General features: G+C 44.6%; 1 protein-coding gene across 1 annotated transcript in view; it reads left to right on the top strand.

Annotated features, from left to right (window-relative positions):
- ACSBG1 (acyl-CoA synthetase bubblegum family member 1) overlaps positions 1–17,152 on the top strand; it is a 58,255-nt gene extending 41,103 nt beyond the window's left edge. The window contains exons 7-15 of the mRNA XM_042782428.1: positions 4,074–4,154; positions 4,245–4,394; positions 4,745–4,921; positions 5,836–6,017; positions 7,140–7,370; positions 8,149–8,366; positions 13,705–13,844; positions 14,594–14,840; positions 17,067–17,152. Coding sequence (XP_042638362.1) covers positions 4,074–4,154; positions 4,245–4,394; positions 4,745–4,921; positions 5,836–6,017; positions 7,140–7,370; positions 8,149–8,366; positions 13,705–13,844; positions 14,594–14,840; positions 17,067–17,152 — 1,512 coding nt within the window. The remainder of the gene's footprint in view (positions 1–4,073; positions 4,155–4,244; positions 4,395–4,744; positions 4,922–5,835; positions 6,018–7,139; positions 7,371–8,148; positions 8,367–13,704; positions 13,845–14,593; positions 14,841–17,066) is intronic.
- Positions 17,153–17,725: the final 573 nt, after the last annotated feature.

The raw sequence follows: 17,725 nt of genomic DNA, 5'->3' as shown, positions 1-17,725 counted from the left end.
CTTGTTATGGCTCTCACTTCTTTAGGGTATATACCTAGTAATGGGATGGCTGGGTCAAATGGTATTTGTATTTCCAACTTTTGAAGGAATCGCCTCATGTATGATATTCTTGATGTCACCCCACAACTCGTCTGATCTTCAGTCGTTGGTGTTCAATGTGTCAAATCTATTTTTCAGATGCTCTCTAAATTCAGGAGGGATATAACCCAAGTCATATTTTGGCTCTTGTGGATTTGTTATAAGTGTCTTCAGCTTCAATTTGAACTTGCGTATGAGCAATTAAAGTCTGTTCCACAGTCAGCTCTTGGCTTTGTTTTGATTGATAATATTGAGTTTTCCATCACCTCTTTCCCTAGATGTGGTTGATATGATTCCTGTGTATTTCATTTGGTAAAGTCCACATGTATAGCTGCCACTTTAATTGTTGAAAAAAGGTATTTGCAACTAATAAGTCAATGGTCTTGCAAAATTCTATCATGCAATCTCCAGTGTCATTTCTATCACCAAGGCCATATTTTTCAACTACCAATGATTCTTGTTTCCAACTTTCACATTTCTATCAGCAGTAATAATCAATACATTGTGATTGCATGTTTGGTCAATTTCAGACTGCTGAAGTTGGTAAAAATCTTTGATTTCTTCATCTTTGACTTTAGCGGTTGGTGTGCTATTAGGTATGAACATATTTAATTATGTTAATTATTATCCTCTTGATGAATTGACCCATTTATCATTAAGAAATATCCCTCTTTATCCTGATAATAGATCTTGTTCCCAAGTTACTTTTTCTCAAATATAACAACTCTAGCTTTTTTATGATTAATGTTTACATTGTATATATTTTTATATCCTTTTATTTTTAACTTAAGGAACCCTGGTGGTGCAATGGTTAACCATTCAGCTGCTACCCTAAAGAAAGGTCAGCAATTGGAACTTACTAGCAAGCTCCATGGGAGAAAAGACCTGGAATCTTCTAAAGATTCCAAAAACAAAACCTCACTGCCTTTGAGTTGATTCTGACTTACTTACAGTAACCCCCATTGGATTTCCAAGGCTGTAAATCTTTACAGAAGCAAACTGCTTCATCTTTCTTCCACAGAGCAGCTGGTGGTTCAAACCATCCCTCTTTTGGTTAGCAGCCAAATGCCTCAACCACTATACTACCAGAGCTCCTTTTCTTATAAAGATTACAGCCTAGGAAACCTTATGGGAAAGTTCTACACTGTCATATAGGGTTACTATGAGTCTGTATCAACTCAACCACACAGCAACTTTTAACTTATCTGTGTCTTGTTATTTAGGAGCTCTGGTGGCACTGTGATAGCATTGGGCTGCTACCCAAAAAGTCAGCAGTTCAAACCCACCAGCTGTTTCATGGAAGAAAGATGAGGCAGTCTGCTTCTGTAAATATTTACAGCCTTGGAAATGAGGCAGCTCCACTCTGTCCTATGGGATTGCTATGAGTCAGAATTGACTCAATGGCACTGGGTTTGGATTTATATTTAAAGTGAGTTTCCTGCAGATAGCATATAGTTGAGTGTCATCTTTTAATCCAGTCTGACAAAATTGTCTATAAAGCCACCATTTCATTATTTGTCCTGTGTGCACTTTGTTCCTTTTGTCCAGACTTTTTGGATTAATTGAAGATGTTTTGTTTTGTTTGGTTGTATATGTGTGAGTGTGTGTGTGTATGTATGTGTTTGGTTTATTAGTTTCTTTTTGGTATCACATTTTATCTGTACCACTGTCATATTCGCTCTCCCTCTTTGTTATGTTAGTGTTGGCTTTAGAAACCAAAAACCAAACTCACAGCTGTCGAATGAGATCTGACTCATAGCAACCCCACCTTGGGTTTCTGAGGCGGTATCACTATGGAAGTAGATTGCCCAATATTCCTTCCAAGGAGTGGCTGGTGGATTTGAACTGCCAGCCTTCTGGTTAACAGTCAAATGGCTTAGGCACTACGCCACCAGAGCTCCTAGTGTTCGCTTTAGGGTTTATAATATGCATCTTTAACTTATCACAGTTCACTTTCAAATAATATTATAGCACTTCACACATAATATAAGAGTCTTTGTTGTTACTCTCCGTCACATCAGTTCTGACTCATAGTGACCCTATGCACAACAGAACAAAACACTGCCTGGTCCCACGTCATTCTCATCATCATTGCTATGCTTGAGCCCATTATTGCAGCCACTGTGTCAGTCCATCTCATTGAGGGTCTTCCCCTTTTTCACTGACCCTCTACTTTACCAAACATGATATCCTTCTCCAGGGACTGGTCCCTTCTGACAACATAATCAGAGTTTACAAGATATGAAGTCTGGCTATTTTCACCTCTAAGGAGCATTCTGGCTGCACTTCTTCCAAGTTAGATTTGTTCATTCTTCTGGCAATCCATGGTATTTTCAATATTCTTTGCCAATACCACAACTCAAATCCATCAATTATCCTGCAATATTGCTTATTCATTGTCCAGGTCTCACTTGCATATGAGGCCACTGAAAATACTATGGCTTGGGTCAGGTGCAACTTAGTCTTCAAAATGACATCTTTTCTCTTGAACACTTTAAAGAGGTCTTTTGCAGCAGATTTGCCCACTGGAATATATCATTTGATTTCTTGACTGCTGCTTCCATGGGCATTGATTGTAGATCAAGAGAAAAGAAAAGAAATCCTTGACAACTTCCATCTTTTCTCCATTTATCATAGTGTTGCTTATTGGTCCAGTTGTGAGGATTTTTGTTTTCTTTATGTTGAAGTGTAATCCATACTGAAGGTTGTAGTCTTTGATGTTCATCAGTAAATGCTTCAAGTCCTCTTCATTTTCAACCAGCAAGGTTGCGTCATCTGCATATCACAGGTTGTTAATCCCTCTTCCTCCAATTCTGATGCCATGCTCGTCTTCATATAGTCCAGCTTTTCAGATTATTTGCTCAGCATACAGATTGAATAATTATGGTGAAAAGATACAGCCCTGACACACACCTTTCCTCTTTTTAAACCATACAGTACCCCTTTGTTCTGTTGGAATGACTGTCTTTTGATCTATGTACAGGTTCTTCATGAGCACAATTAAGTGTTCTGGAACTTGGTATATAATCAGTTTCATTTCCTTCAGTTTGTTTTCAATGTTTAATGAATCCTTTTATTTTCCCCACTTTTTTCCATATAATTTTAGTTTTCAAATGATTCTAACATTTATCTGATTCTAAAGTCAAAATTATAATAAGAAGAAATACTCAAAGGAATTTTACTTTCATCCTTTTTATCTTTTGTTTTTTCCTTTGTCAATACTTTTTTTTTTAAATTGTGATTTGGGTGAAAGTTTACAGAGCAAATTCACTTTCCATACAGCAGTTCACATACACTTTGTCTCATGACATTGACTACAATTTTCCCTGATGCAGCAGCTCCCCTCCCACTTCCTCCCGATAGTTACCTCTTCCCTGTGTCCATCCCTCCATGCACTCCTGCCCCCTGAGCTGTCTCCCTGCGTCATCCCTTTTATCTTAAACCATTCCCTTCCTTTGCTTATAATCAGTTACTTTGCAATTTAACCTTCCAGTCCTTTTTGTAACAGAAGCTAATACACGTATACATACATATCTTATTTGCATTTTGTTTATTTCTTACACAGATAGCATGCTGTATATGTTTCCTACAAATTTCTTTTTTTACTTAATAATATATCTTAGAAAATACTCAATATGTAGACATTCCTCTTCCCCCACTCCCCCAACTTCCTCTTCTTATCTACCGTTCCATAGTACTCCATTGTGTGGTTGTGTCATTGTTAAGCCAGGCTCCAGGTTGTTTGGAGGTTTTCCTTCCGTAGAGAGTCATTCCCAGCCCCCTGCCTATCTCCACCTTTACTGGTCCGAAGTCTTATGGTGAGAAAACTATGGGAGAGGGTGCCAATTGTCCTCCTGGGGTCAAAGGCCAGAGATGGGGAACCTATAATCTTTGCCACAAAGTGCCTGACAGCAGACTAACACCTGGAGACAGGGTCTTCTCAGGAGGTGACATTTTTCTTGTTGAAACCTCAATTGTTTTTCTGTCAATAACAGATCTGGAAACATTTGCCACATCTGAAGGCAGTAGTGATATATCAAGAACCTCTTCCAAAGAAGATGGCCAATGTGTACACGGTATAGGTACAGGGGCCTTGGGCATCAGGTGGGACCTGTCTAAGCCCACCCAGCTGATCTAGAATGCCCATTCTCCCCACCGGGCCACAGATGGAGGAATGCATGGAGCTGGGGAATGACGTTTCAGAGGAGGCCCTGGACAACATCATCAGTACCCAGCAACCCAACCAGTGTTGTGCACTAGTCTACACATCGGGCACTACTGGGAACCCCAAGGGTGTGATGCTGAGTCAGGACAACGTAGGGCAGATGTCCCCAATGGATGGGGTTGGGCTGCTGTGGGTGGGTCTGGGGCAATGGCCCTGCCCTGACAGCCCCTGGGGAGGGCTCCTCTGTCCCTCAGCTCAAAGGGCTGGGATCAAGAGGACAGTCTGCCATCTGTGGTCCAGACTGAGCCCAGCAAAGGGGAGGTGGGGGCAGGAGAGTCCTGTCTCCAGGGTTTTCCAGGGCCTGTGGAGATGCCTGGGAGAGTGCCTATTTGGGAGGGGGTCCATGAAGTAGTCCCAAACCTGCAGGGTGGCTGCAGATGTAATAAGCACTGCCATGGCTAGCTTGTGGAGATTTCTGGAGCACACCTGACTGTTCTCTAGATCACATGGACAGCACGATACAGCAGCCAGGCTGGTGAAATCCAGCCAGCAGAAATCCAGCAGGAGGTAGTGGTCAGCTACCTGCCCCTCAGCCATATTGCTGCCCAGATCTATGACCTGTGGACGGGCATCCAGTGGGGGGCCCAGGTCTGCTTTGCTGAGCCTGATGCCCTGAAGGTTAGTCTGTTTCTCTGCCCATGTGGGTGTCTGAGTGAGTGTGCAAGGGCATACCCAAGTGTGGACTCATGTTTGTGGGCTTTGTGTGTGTATTCATGGGTATGTTATTCCCTGTAGGAGCTCTGGTGGTGAAGTGCCTAAGGCATTTGACTGCTAACTAGAAGGCTGGTGGTTCAAACCCACCAGCCACTCCTCAGAAGGAAGACTGGGCAATCTACTGTAGAGATACCCCCTTGGAGGGGTTGCTATGAGTCAAAACTGACTCGAGGGCAGTGAGGGTTTTTGTTTGTTTGTTTGTTTGTTTTTATTCCCTGTACACTTATCAGTCAGAATTCCTTTCAGCAGCAATTAGCACAGCCTGACTCAAATGACCAAGAAGGGAAACTGATCACATGAAGTAAAGGAAAGTCCAGTCAGAGTGATTCAGTGGTTCCAGAATAGCCATCAAGCATGGGCCATCCTCAGAGGATGGTCACAAGATGTTCACAAGATAGCCATAGACCCTCCCTGCACCCCAGCCTCCTACAACTACATCTATTTTCCCAAAAGCCCCTTAGCAGACTCCCTTGCATCTCATTGGCCCAAGAGGTGTCACATGCCTGTTCTGAAACCAGTCACTGCTTTGGGGAATGGAGAGTCCCCACCCCCAGGGCCGGGAAGGGTCTGAGGTCCTTTTGAAGCAACCGACCATCCTGATACCTGAATGATAGCAAAGAAGGATAAAGGGATGGCTGATGAGTGGGCAGCCAACTGTATGTGCCAGAAGTTGGGTGAAGGTGTGTGGATGCACCTGTATGAGCATACATGTGTATAAGCATTCCTGTGAGGTGTGTGTGTCTGACTGGTAAGAGGGGTCTGCTGGACCCTGTCTGGCCCTGAGCTAACAGGGCCTGCCCTCTTACTGGTGTGAACAGGGTAGCCTGCTAAACACACTACGGGAGGTGGAGCCCACATCCCACATGGGAGTCCCACGGGTGTGGGAGAAGATCATGGAGCGAATCCAGGAGGTAGCTGCTCAGTCTGGCTTCATTCGGCGCAAGATGCTGCTATGGGCCATGTCGGTGACCTTGGAGCAGAACCTCAGCTGCCCGGGCAGGTACAGAGAGAAATGGACCAGGAGGCCTGAGAAGGCAGTATGGTGGTCATAACTCCAGTGTCTAGCCAGGGACCTGATAGTTCAGGCTTGCCCTGGTCCCACTGATCTGTCAATTCTAGGGGACCTCTGTGCAGAGACCCTGTAAAGGGCTGGGCCTCAGCCCCCAGCCTTTCCCCAGGCCCCACTTTGTTCTTTGGGTTCTGCTTGGGAGGAATGACATACATCCTCTGAGAAGTGAGTTCACCACCCTGGGAGTGGCTCCTGCCTTCTCCTGACCTCAGTGGGTAGCTAGAGAAGGGGCCACTGTGGTGGGGCCTCCCTTCCCCAGAGCTTCCAAAGTGATCACTAGGATCTCTCCCCTACGCACACTCTTTTGATTGCTTTTTGAATTCCTCCAACATTGGTCTATAGGAGGATAATGCAGAAAATGTGGCTTGGTTTCAATTTAGAAGTATTTTCCATTACCAGTGTGTCTGTGAAACTGTATCACATTTCACAAGATGTATCTACACATCTATATACCTATAGCTTCATTTACACAGACATGAAAAGTGAATATGCATGAACAAAATACTCATGGGCTTCAAATGGGAGGTATGTGTTTGTACATGTGTGTTCATGCATGTATACTTTCAGTTTGCACATGTGTATTATTGTGTGTGCAAATTTGTATACATCTATGCAGGAGCTCTGGTGGCGTAGTGCCTAAGGCACTTGACTGCTAACCAGAAGGCTGGTGATTCAAACCCACCAGCCACTCCTCCTCGGAAGGAAGATTAGGCAATCTACTTCTGTAGTGATACTGCCTCGGAAACCCAAGGAGGAGTCGCTATGAGTCAGGTCCGACTTGATAGCACATAACAACAACAAGAACATACTACCTATCTGTGTGCCTTCCTAGCTCAAGACACATGCACACACAAGTACATGCATGCACACCTACATTTGCATTCATGCATGTTCATGGGCAGGGCCAATATTTGAAATATTTAACAGCATTCGTACCAGTCAGAAGTAACAATTAGAGAGGCTGTGCCAGTGTGTACCCATTAAACACCCAGCCTTTTAATGTGTGAGTATGTGTGTGTTTTCTTCTATGGACCATTCTCCTTCTCCTCTCAGTGACCTGAAGCCCTTCACAACCAGACTGGCAGATTACCTGGTACTAGCCAAGGTCCGCCAGGCACTGGGCTTTGCCAAGTGTCAGAAGAACTTCTATGGAGCGGCCCCCATGACCGCAGAGACACAGCACTTCTTCCTGGGCCTCAACATCCGCTTGTACTCGGGCTATGGGCTCAGTGAGACCTCAGGCCCCCACTTCATGTCCAGCCCCTACAACTATCGGCTCTACAGGTGAGACCTGAAGCTGCAGTACACACACATGCCCACATATCCCAAGTTTCCTTGAGATAACCCTCAGGGCCCAGCCTGCTGGAAACCCTGGGACTACTTCCTCTTTCCATATTCACTGTGCCCCAGAGAACCAGCCACTGGGCTGTAGGGCCCCCTGGTGCCAACATTGCCATTTTGGCCAAGCCTCTTGCTTCTCTGAGCCTCAATTTCCTCTTCAGTCAAGCCGGGATGGGGTGGTGGTGATCCCTGCCACTGTATCACATATATGTGTGGTTAAAAGTAGCTTAACAGCCCATCACCCAGTTCCTGTGAGGGAAGAATTTCCCTTCCTCCCCTCCCTCCAGTTCAATGGAGTATGTTGGGATAGTTGATGGCTCAGGTTCCAGTTGGAGTGGGAGTGGGAGGACAGGGCCAGTCTCCTAGTAGGCAGGGAGGGCAGTCAGCCATGGGGAGTCGCTATGAGTTGAGGCCGACTTGACTTGAGGGCACATAACAACAACAATAACAACTGCTGGGCTTAGCAATACCTCCCTTCTCTGCTGGCTCATCATAGTGCTGAGGTTCCACCATTAGCATACAACTCATTCTTCCCCAAAAGCTTTTATGAACCCTACCTTTCAGCTCTAAGCCCCTATTAAAATAAAAAAGCTCCAAGAAGGGACTTGTTAAGTGATCAGGAAAGGCTGAACGGATGGACCCCCCCCCCCCCATCCAAGCCCTCACCCAAGCTTGGAGGCACTGGCTCCCTCTGATCATGCCTCCTGCCCTGCGGCCTCAGCTCCGGCAGGGTGGTGCCAGGCTGCAGGGTGAAGCTGGTGAATGAGGACGCGGAGGGCACTGGCGAAATCTGCCTGTGGGGCCGCACCATCTTCATGGGCTACCTGAACATGGAGGACAAGACGTGTGAGGCCATCGACGCCGACGGCTGGCTTCATACAGGCGACGCTGGCCGCCTGGACGCTGACGGCTTCCTCTACATCACCGGCCGCCTCAAAGGTGAGCGCGCCCTGCTGGCGAGCTTTGGGTGCTTCGAGGCTGCAGTGGGCTCGGGAGGAACAATACTCCTGCAACTAAAATCCACTGCCAAGTATTGAGCCCTTTCCAACCACGTTTCCTGACATTTTAGTAACTCTGCACTCCTGTGGGGTGGGAATTCTTATTACCCCGATTTGTAGATGACGACCCAGAGAGGCCAAGTAACTTGCCCAAGGTCACCCAACTAGTCAATAATGGAGGTGGGATTCAAATCCCCTAGAAAAACAAGGCAGGTTTTTGCGGGAGATTTAAAAATATAAATATGTATTTTTGTATGCAAACAAGGATATGATATGGAGAACACAAACTGGACATAAAATTAAAAATAAAACATGACACTTCAAAGAAATTTCCCCGCGGAGAACTTGGTTCTCCGCGAGCAGTTGGTGATTCCTCCCTGCAAAGGGTGCTTTGCTTACTTTGCCCAAGTGAGTGTAATTTCCGCAGCAATTATATGTGGGAATCCCGCACCCCATTTCACAGGGAAAATTGAAGCTCGATGAGCGGGTAAACGACTCCTTGGAAATTACACACGTAGGTGCACAACTGAACTAGGATTCGAACAAACTGCCAGGCTAGGGCTTGAAATTCACGGTGCTCGGCATCTGAGACGTGAAGGGCATTGACCCTAGCCCGTATACTCGCGAGGCTCCGGGCGAGATTTGTGATCCTAACAGCTCTCCTGTTTGTACGTGCTGCGAGCCCCGCCTAGTGCTGTCCCTTGGTAATGGCAGTTCTAGTGCCTTTGATGAGGACACCACCCACATTCCTGCACTGGAAGGGATACTTCTCTCTCCTCTCTTACCCCTACTCCCCCTAAAAATATTTCAGAGTTGGTCCTTCTTTTTAAAATAGTGTGTGTGTGTGTGAACTCACTACCATAGCGTCGATTCCAACTCATAACGACCCCCTTTGGATTTCCGGTAGGTAAATCTTTATGGAAGTAGATTGCCCAGACTTCCTTCTCCAAATGGCTGGTGGGTTTGAACCACCAGCCTCCTGGTTAGCAGTCAAATGCCTTGGGCACTACGGTGAGCGGTTTTATTGTCTTTGTTAGTTGCCCCCAGTCAGCCCTGACTCATGAGGACCTTATGTACAATGGAAGGAAACCTTGCCAGGCCTTGCTCATCTTCATGCTCTTTGATATGTTGGAGTCCACTGCTGTAGCTGTTCCATCAGTCCATCTCATTGAGGTTTCTTTTTCACTGACCCTTTCTTTACTCTACCAATCATGATGTCTTTTTCTAGTGATTTATCTTTCCTGATGTCCAGAGTAAAAGTCACTCCTGAGGGACATTCTATGGCTATATTTCTTTTAAGACTGATTTGGTCATTCTTCTGGAAGTCTAAGTACATTCAATTTGGTTCGTCAACACCACAGTTCAAATGCAACAATTTTTCTTGTCTTCCTTTTTCATGGTCCAGCTTTTGTGTGCATGAGGCAAGAGGTAAGGGTCCAGATGTATTTTCTCCATATGCATATATTACTGATCCAGTACCCCCCTCTTGAAAGACCACCCTTTCCTCATTGCCCTGCAGGGCCACCTTTGTCACAAGTCAAATGATTGTGTATATCGGGGTCTGGTTTTGGACTCTATTCTGTTTTATTTGTCTATCCTTGCACCGATACCGCAGTGTCCTATTTCCTGTAGCTTTATAATGGGATTTGATATCTGGTTGTGTAAGTCCTACAGCCTTGGTCTTTATCTTCAAGAAGGCTTTGGATATTTTTGACCATTTGCATTCCATATGAATTTGAGAACAATGGAGTCAATTTTCTTTAAAAAAAAAATTTGCAAATTTTTATTACACTGAATCTATAGATTGATTTGGTGAAAACACGTATCTTTACCATACTGACTCTTCCAATCCATAAACATGTATGTTGTTGTTATGTGCCGTCGAGTCAGACCTGACTCATAGCGACCCCTCCTTGGCTTTCCGAAGCGGTATCACTACATAAGTAGATTGCCCAACCTTCCGAGGAGTGGCTGGTGGGTTTGAACCCCCAGCCTTCTGGTTAGCAGTCAGGTGCTTTAGGCACTACGCTACCAGAGCTCCCATAAACATATATAGCCCTCCATTTATTTAGGTTTTTAATTTTTTTGATGATGTTTTATAGTATTCAGTGTGAAGATTTTTACACATCTTTCCTTAGACTTACGTATTTTATGCTTGATGCTATTGTAAATAGTGTAATTTTTTTTTTCTCTTTGTTTATTGCTGGTATATAGAATTATCATTGGGAGCTCTGATAGCATAGTGCCTAAGGCATTTGACTGCTAACCAGAAGGCTGATGGTTCAAATCCACCAGCCACTCCTCAGAAGGAAGATTGGGCAATCTACTTTTGTAGAGATACTGCCTTGGAAACCCAAGGAGGGGTCACTGTGAATCAAACTGACTCAATGGCGGTGAGTTTGGTTTGGTTTGGTTTACGGGCATAATTATGTCATCTACAAATAATGAGTTTTGTTTCTTTCTTTCAATTGCCGTAACAAATTACCACAACTAGGGCCACTTAAAATCAAACCAAACCCACTGCCATTGAGTCGATTCCAACTCATTGCGACCCCCATTGGGTTTCCAAGTTGGTAAATCTTTATGGAAGTAGATTTCCCCATCTTGATTGTGGATCCAAATAAAATGAAATCTTTGACAACTTCAGTCTTTCCTCTGTTTATCATGATGCTGCTTATTGCTCCAGTTGTGAGGGTTTGGGTTATTATTATTAGGTGTAATCCCTACAGAAGTCTATCATCTTTGATCTTCATCGGTAAATGCTTCAAGTCTTCTTCACTTTCAGAAAGCAAGGTTGTGTTATCTGCATATCGCAAGTTGTTAATCAGTCTTCCTTCAATCCTGATGCCATGTTCCTCTTCATATAGTCCAGTTTTTTTGATTATTTGTTCAGCATACCAATTGAATAATTATGGTGAAAGGATCCCTGAATCCCTGACGCACACCTTTTCTGATTTTAAACCATGAAGTATTCCTTCTGTTCCAGTAACTGCGAGGAGCACAATTAAGTATTCTAGAATTCCCATTCTTTGTAGTGCTATCCGTAATTTGTTATGATCCACATGATCAAATGCCTTTGCATAGTCAATAAAATAGATATTCTCTGCTTTCAGCCAAGATCCATCTGACATTAGCAATGATGACAATATCCCTCATTCCACATCCTCTTCTGAATCCAGCTTGAATTTCTAGCAGCTCCCTGTTGATGTACTGCTGCATTTTAAAAAGTATCTTCAGCGAAAGTTGACATATCTTTGTTAAGTAACATAACTTCAACCCATATATGGGGAACACAATTCAACCCACAATACTTTCTAATCCTTATGAATTCTTTTTTCTTGCCTTATTGCATTGGTTAGGGCTTCTAGAAGAACAGTGCTCAATAAAAGTGGTGAGAGTGGTCATCCTTGTTTTATTCCTAATCTCAGGGAGAAAGCTTTCAATATTTTAACATTGTTATGTTTGCAGTGGGTTTTAAAATATGTTCTTTATCACATTAGGTATTTTTATACCTAGTTTGCTATGAATTTTATCCAGAATGGTATACTAGTTGTAAGAGATGCTGGTAAGAATGGGAGAAGGATGACAAGAGACAAGGGCAGCAGTGAGGTAGTAATTATGAGTTCTACATGTGGGGAGTTGGATTATGACACCACATTTTCAAAGTCTGTCTTCCCTTTCCACACTGCTTCTGATGCGCTATATCAACACTGATTGCCTAGATTCTTGTCATGGTTTTCCCTCTAGGCAGTTAGTCTCCTTAACCATTCTTCACCCTAGTCACCAGAATTTGCTAAAACTTTGACCCAAAACCATTCAGTAGTTCCCACCTGCCCACAGTCCTGCTTCCCACATGGATCAGAAGTCTCTGTGATTGGCTGTCATTCCTCTCCAGCCTTTGCCTCATTCTATTACCTGCCACTAAAGGCCTTTGGGCTTCTACTCATGTTGTGCTCTCTGCACATCAAATCCCTATCCATGCTTAACATGCAGCTAGGGTGCACCCCTCTGTCCCATCCCACAGCCAGGGACTGTCTTGTTCTATTCTGTCCCTGATGTCCAGCACAGGTCCTACACATGGAATACATTCAATTCATCTTTGTTGAATTAGAATTGGGGGAACAGGAGGGCAATCTAGCTACTATCAGTCAAGGTGAATTTACTAAAATACCTACTTATTACTATATAGTAAGCCATCATTCTGGTGGTGTAGTGCCTAAGGCATTTGACTGCTAAGCAGAAGGCTGGTAGTTCAAACCTACCAGCCACTCCTCAGAAGGAAGATTAGGCGATCTACTTCCATAGAGATACCGCCTCAGAAACCCAAGAAGGGGTTGCTAGGAGTATAATCGACTCGACAGCAATGAGTTTGTTTTTTTGTAAGCCATTGTTCAGAAAACAGAAGGCCAGTACACTGAGCACCTAACACACTGGCCTTGCACACAGTAGACACTCAATGAATATCTGAATGAAAGAATGAACCTATAGATGGATGGGTGGATTGTATGAAAGCTCAGAGATGGAACTGGTCGGTGTAGACTATTAAGAGTTGGGGAAGGCTTCCTGAATGAGTCAACTGAGCTGGTCCTTGAAGAATAGACAGTCAGGACAGAGAGAAAGGAGGAGAGAGATTATTCCAGTAGAGCAAGCAAGGGGAGAGGTGCCATAGCAGAGCAAGTAAGAGCATGGGCTCTAGAACTGGACTCCTTGGATCACTTACTAGCATGTAACTTTGGGCATGTTACTTAACTCCTCTGTGCCTTAGTTTCCTCATTTGTAAAATGATAAGCATGCTGCTGCTTTTTAGGCTTATTGTGAGGATTATATTATTAACTATATATAAAGCACATAGCACATGGGACTGCTATGTAAGTGATGGGTGGTTGTCATTAAGCAAAGGCCATAGAGGAAATAAACACAGGCTATTCAGAGGGCAGGGTAGGAGGTCCACTGAGGATCTCGGTCTGGCAGAAGGGAGCTGCGGATGTCCAAACAGGCAGTCTCACATGATGAGCAGAGGAGTAGAACCTCAAGGTGATCATTTGCCCTCTGGGAACCACCATTATCCCCCACCAGGTATGAGGTGCTCTTTATGGCCTGATACTGCTTCTTGGCTCCCAGCGAGGGGACATCTCTGGGCTTCCCTAGGTCCCAAAGCCTGAGTCTTCAACAGTTCTTCCTCCTGCTCTAGCCTCCCGACTGTGGCTGTAGGTTGGTCTTGATTGAGCCAGGACACCTGAACTAAAGCCTGTGCTGAGGCCGTAGCCTTTTCTCCCCAGAATTAATCATCACAACTGGTGGGGAGAACGTGCCCCCTGTGCCCATAGAGGAGGCTGTGAAGATGGAGCTACCCATCATCAGCAACGCCATGTTAATCGGTGACCAGAAGAAGTTCCTGTCCATGCTGCTAACCTTGAAGGTGTGTCTGGGGGCTCTGGCCCAGAAGGAGCAGCTGGTGGGTGGTCCCTGGGTCTGGCCCAGGCAGAAGCCACATTCAGTCCAGGCCACATCTGGATCCCCTGGTTCCAGTATGGAACAACTACAAATAGTCAGTGCTGCCTGCACTAAGGGAGAGCCATCTCACTGCCATCAAGTCAGATCCGACTCATAGCAACCCCTCCTTGGGTTTCTGAGGCGGTATCTCTAAAGAAGTAGATTGCCAACCTTCCTTCCGAGGAGCAGCTGATGGATTTGAACCGCCAGCCTTCTGGTTAGCAGTCATGCCTTAGGCACTACACCACCAGAGCTATTTGTTGTTGTTGTTGTAGCATCTGCAAATTCCTTCTGTTCCCAGTGGTACAGTTAATATACTGCTGTGGTGATCCTTTACATGTGACTAGTACATTCCCATTTACAAAGTGCTGCTGCCTTCATGCCCCTCAGAAGATAGTCTCCCAGGACAGTAGACAAAGCAAGAGTTACTGTCCTTGTTTGACAAATGATGACTTCACCAGCTGAAGCCTTCTAATTATCTAACTTTTCCTCCTTCCACCACACCATGGGGCTTAACAGTTAGGATAGCATCCTACTCATACTAGAACCATCTCTTTGAAATAGAGCTCACAGCCATTTGTATCCTTGGCATCAGCAGTAAGACTTCCTTGAAGAACAGGGCTTAATTAGGTCTTTGGATTTAGGCTTGGTCCTGACTGATCTCTGGCTTTCCAGTGCACTCTAGACCCAGACACCTCTGATCCAACTGATAATCTGACCGAACAAGCTATGGAGTTCTGCCAGAGGGTGGGCAGCAAAGCCACCACAGTATCTGAGATCGTGGGGAAAAAAGACGAGGCGGTGTATCAGGCCATTGAAGAGGGGATCCAGAGGGTCAACCAGAATGCAGCAGCCCGACCCTACCACATCCAGAAGTGGGCCATTCTCAAAAGAGACTTCTCCATTTCAGGTGGAGAGTTCGGTAGGTATTTTCTTTTCACTATATTAAGGGCTAGGAGTGTCTGGGAGGTGCCCATTAAATGAGGCAGCCACAGCAAGCAGAAAGTCATTGTGAGCATTTTTGGTAACACCCACTTCCTTCCTGTGGGAGGATATTGATTGATCTGTGTAAGAGCTTGATTGCACAGAGCCTATTCAATATACGAGATCTGTGCTGGAACGTATTAATTAGGACTATAACATTTAACCTTGCCTTGACCAAGGGACCATTTTCCCATGAAATCACAATGGGAACATCAAGGCCCTGTTACTATTTGGGCTGGAGTCACGTGGCTCTGGGGATGAAACAACTGTGGCCTTCTGTAGAGTCAGTTTATGTGACAGGTAAGGAAGATGAAGCCACTTGTGGACTATGATACACAGAACTAGAACTGGACTTTAGAGGCCTCTGGTGTAGCCTCAGCTGGAAGGATGAGGTCCTTCTTGGCTGAAGCATCTTGGAGTGTTTGTTCCTGACACAGGAGAGGTAGAAATGCTATCTTCAGTGAGATTCCCTCAGGCCCATCAAGGCCAAGCCCCAATGCAACTCTCCACAACAATGCTGAAATGCAGTTCTTGACCATATCCGGTTGGCTGGTGCTAATGAACTGAATGCAAGGGAAGATGTCCTAATATTTTATATAAACGACTTTGATTTTTTACATCTCCAGTTACACAGCCAGCTATGAGGCACAAAAGCTACCCAGGACCTCAAATCAGAGCCCTTTTAACCTTGCCTTAAAGTGGGGAACCATTGCCAAGAAAAGCAATTAGGGGTTGGTGAGTAGCGACCGGAGTCTTAAAAGTTTGCAAGAAGCCATTTAGATGCAACAATGGGTCTCTCCTCTTCCAGAGCAAAGAAGAATGAAGAAAACCAAAGATGCATGGAAACAATTAGTCCAAGGACTAGTGGGCCATGCAAACTTCAGCCTATATGACCATGAGAGCAGAACTAGATGGTGCTTGGCTACCACTGTCAACTAGTAGGAATGGGATCAGTGCAGGAGATTCTGGGGAGTGGGAGAACAATGTGGAACTAAACTCAAAATTATAAAAAAAAAAAAAAAAAAAGACCACGTTTATTAGTCTGATAGAGCCTGGTGAGACACCCTCCAAGACCACAGCCCCTAGTTACCTTCAGATCTGGAAGTGAACTCGTTCCTATGGCTTCCAGTCAAGTAATAGGCCTATAGGGTGAACATTTACATCAGGTAGATACACTCCTTAGAACAATCAATCATGGGAGAACAGAGGACAAGTATTTGCACAGGAAGATAGCTCAGGGCAGGAATACACGGAAAAGAAGGACATAGGGAAAAGGTAACTACAGGGAGGATGTGGGAAGAGAGCTGTTATATTGTGGGGAATTGCAGTCAATATCATGAAACAAAATATATAAACTGCTGTATGGAAAATGAATTTGCTCTGTAAACTTTCACCCAAATCACAATACAAATTTAAAAAAAAAAAGCGATTAGGGGAAGACCACCGCAGGGCCCTCCCTCACCAGGGCTTATCCTCTGTCCCATCATATAATCATCAATTGAAGCATAGTATCTGACATCCACATAAACTTTCACTGAGATTCAGAAATGCCTTATGTATTGGTTATCTATTGCTGTGTAACAAATTACCTTTCAAAGCCTAGTAGCTTAAAACATTTTTCATCTGTGTTTGAGGGTCACAAACCCATGAGCAGCTTACCTGGGTGGTTCTGGCTGAGGGTCTCTCGTGAGGTTAGTCAAGATGTCATCTGGGGCTAGAGTATCTGCTTCTAAGCTCACACATGGTTGTTGGCAGGCCTCTGGTCCTTGCTGGCTACAGGCTGGAGACCTCAGTTCTTTGCCAGTGGATTTCTCCATAGGCTGCCAGTGTGTCCTAACAATATGGCAGCTGGCTTGCCCTAAGAATAATCAGAGAAGAGCCCAAGGCAGAAACTGCAGTCTTTTATAACCTATTCTCATAAGTGACGTTTCATCACTTCCTCCATCCTCTACTCACATAGACCATCCCTGGCATGATGTGGCAGAGGACTACACAGGGTATGGATATCAGAAGCAGTGGTCACTGGGTGTCTTAGAGGATGGCTACCAGTTTGTCTAGCTCAATTCCAGGATTATAGGATTCACTTGGTCTGGAACTTACCACTCAGATTTCTCAGAGCCCAAGCCTTACTCTTTTACTTCTTTTCTTTTCCTTTCTCTTTTAGGTCCCACTATGAAACTAAAGAGGCTCATAGTTCTGGAGAAGTACAAAGATATAATTGATTCCTTTTACCAAGAACAAAACAAATAATCAGGGGCTGTCCTTCTAGTGTCTGTTAAATGGCAGGCCTTTTGGAGCACTTTTCGGACTCTGGGTCCTCTTCACTACGGGCACATGAACTTCTGGCACATGTTAGGTTTCCAGGTGAGGGAGGGTATGTCTTTGGCATTTCCACTTACCTGGTCTTATGCCAGTAACAGCTAAAAATTCCGGAAAGCTTCATGTGTGAGTACTTATAGTTTTAATTGTTTAAGTACTGCTTTTTGTTCAGGTGACAAATGAAAATCAGCCCTCCTCCAGAATCGAATGGCTCATCATTTTTGACTTTAGGTAGATTTAACAATTGGCCAGCTCGCATAACAGGCACGCTGGAGCAGGCTGTGTGTGTGAGAAAAAGGAGGTTGTATTTCAGTGTACACTGCAAGGAGAGTGGAGAGTCGTATCTCACCTAATGGCCTGACTTATAGCCTGACTTACCTGGAATCCTACTGGATACTGCAAACCCTATCATTCCATTACCAGACACTCCTCAGCCATGCACTTGTCAACTGACTTGATGCTTAATAAAACTGCTGCTGTCTATCTGATTGAATTTAATGTGTG

The sequence above is a fragment of the Orycteropus afer genome, unplaced genomic scaffold (genome assembly GCF_000298275.1).
Source record: "Orycteropus afer afer isolate SDZICR_OR568_19922 unplaced genomic scaffold, OryAfe1.0 scaffold00313, whole genome shotgun sequence".
In the NCBI taxonomy this organism is placed as follows: domain Eukaryota; kingdom Metazoa; phylum Chordata; class Mammalia; order Tubulidentata; family Orycteropodidae; genus Orycteropus; species Orycteropus afer.
Note: the sequence above shows the minus strand (reverse complement) of the source record. Positions and strands in the feature narration are given on the sequence as shown.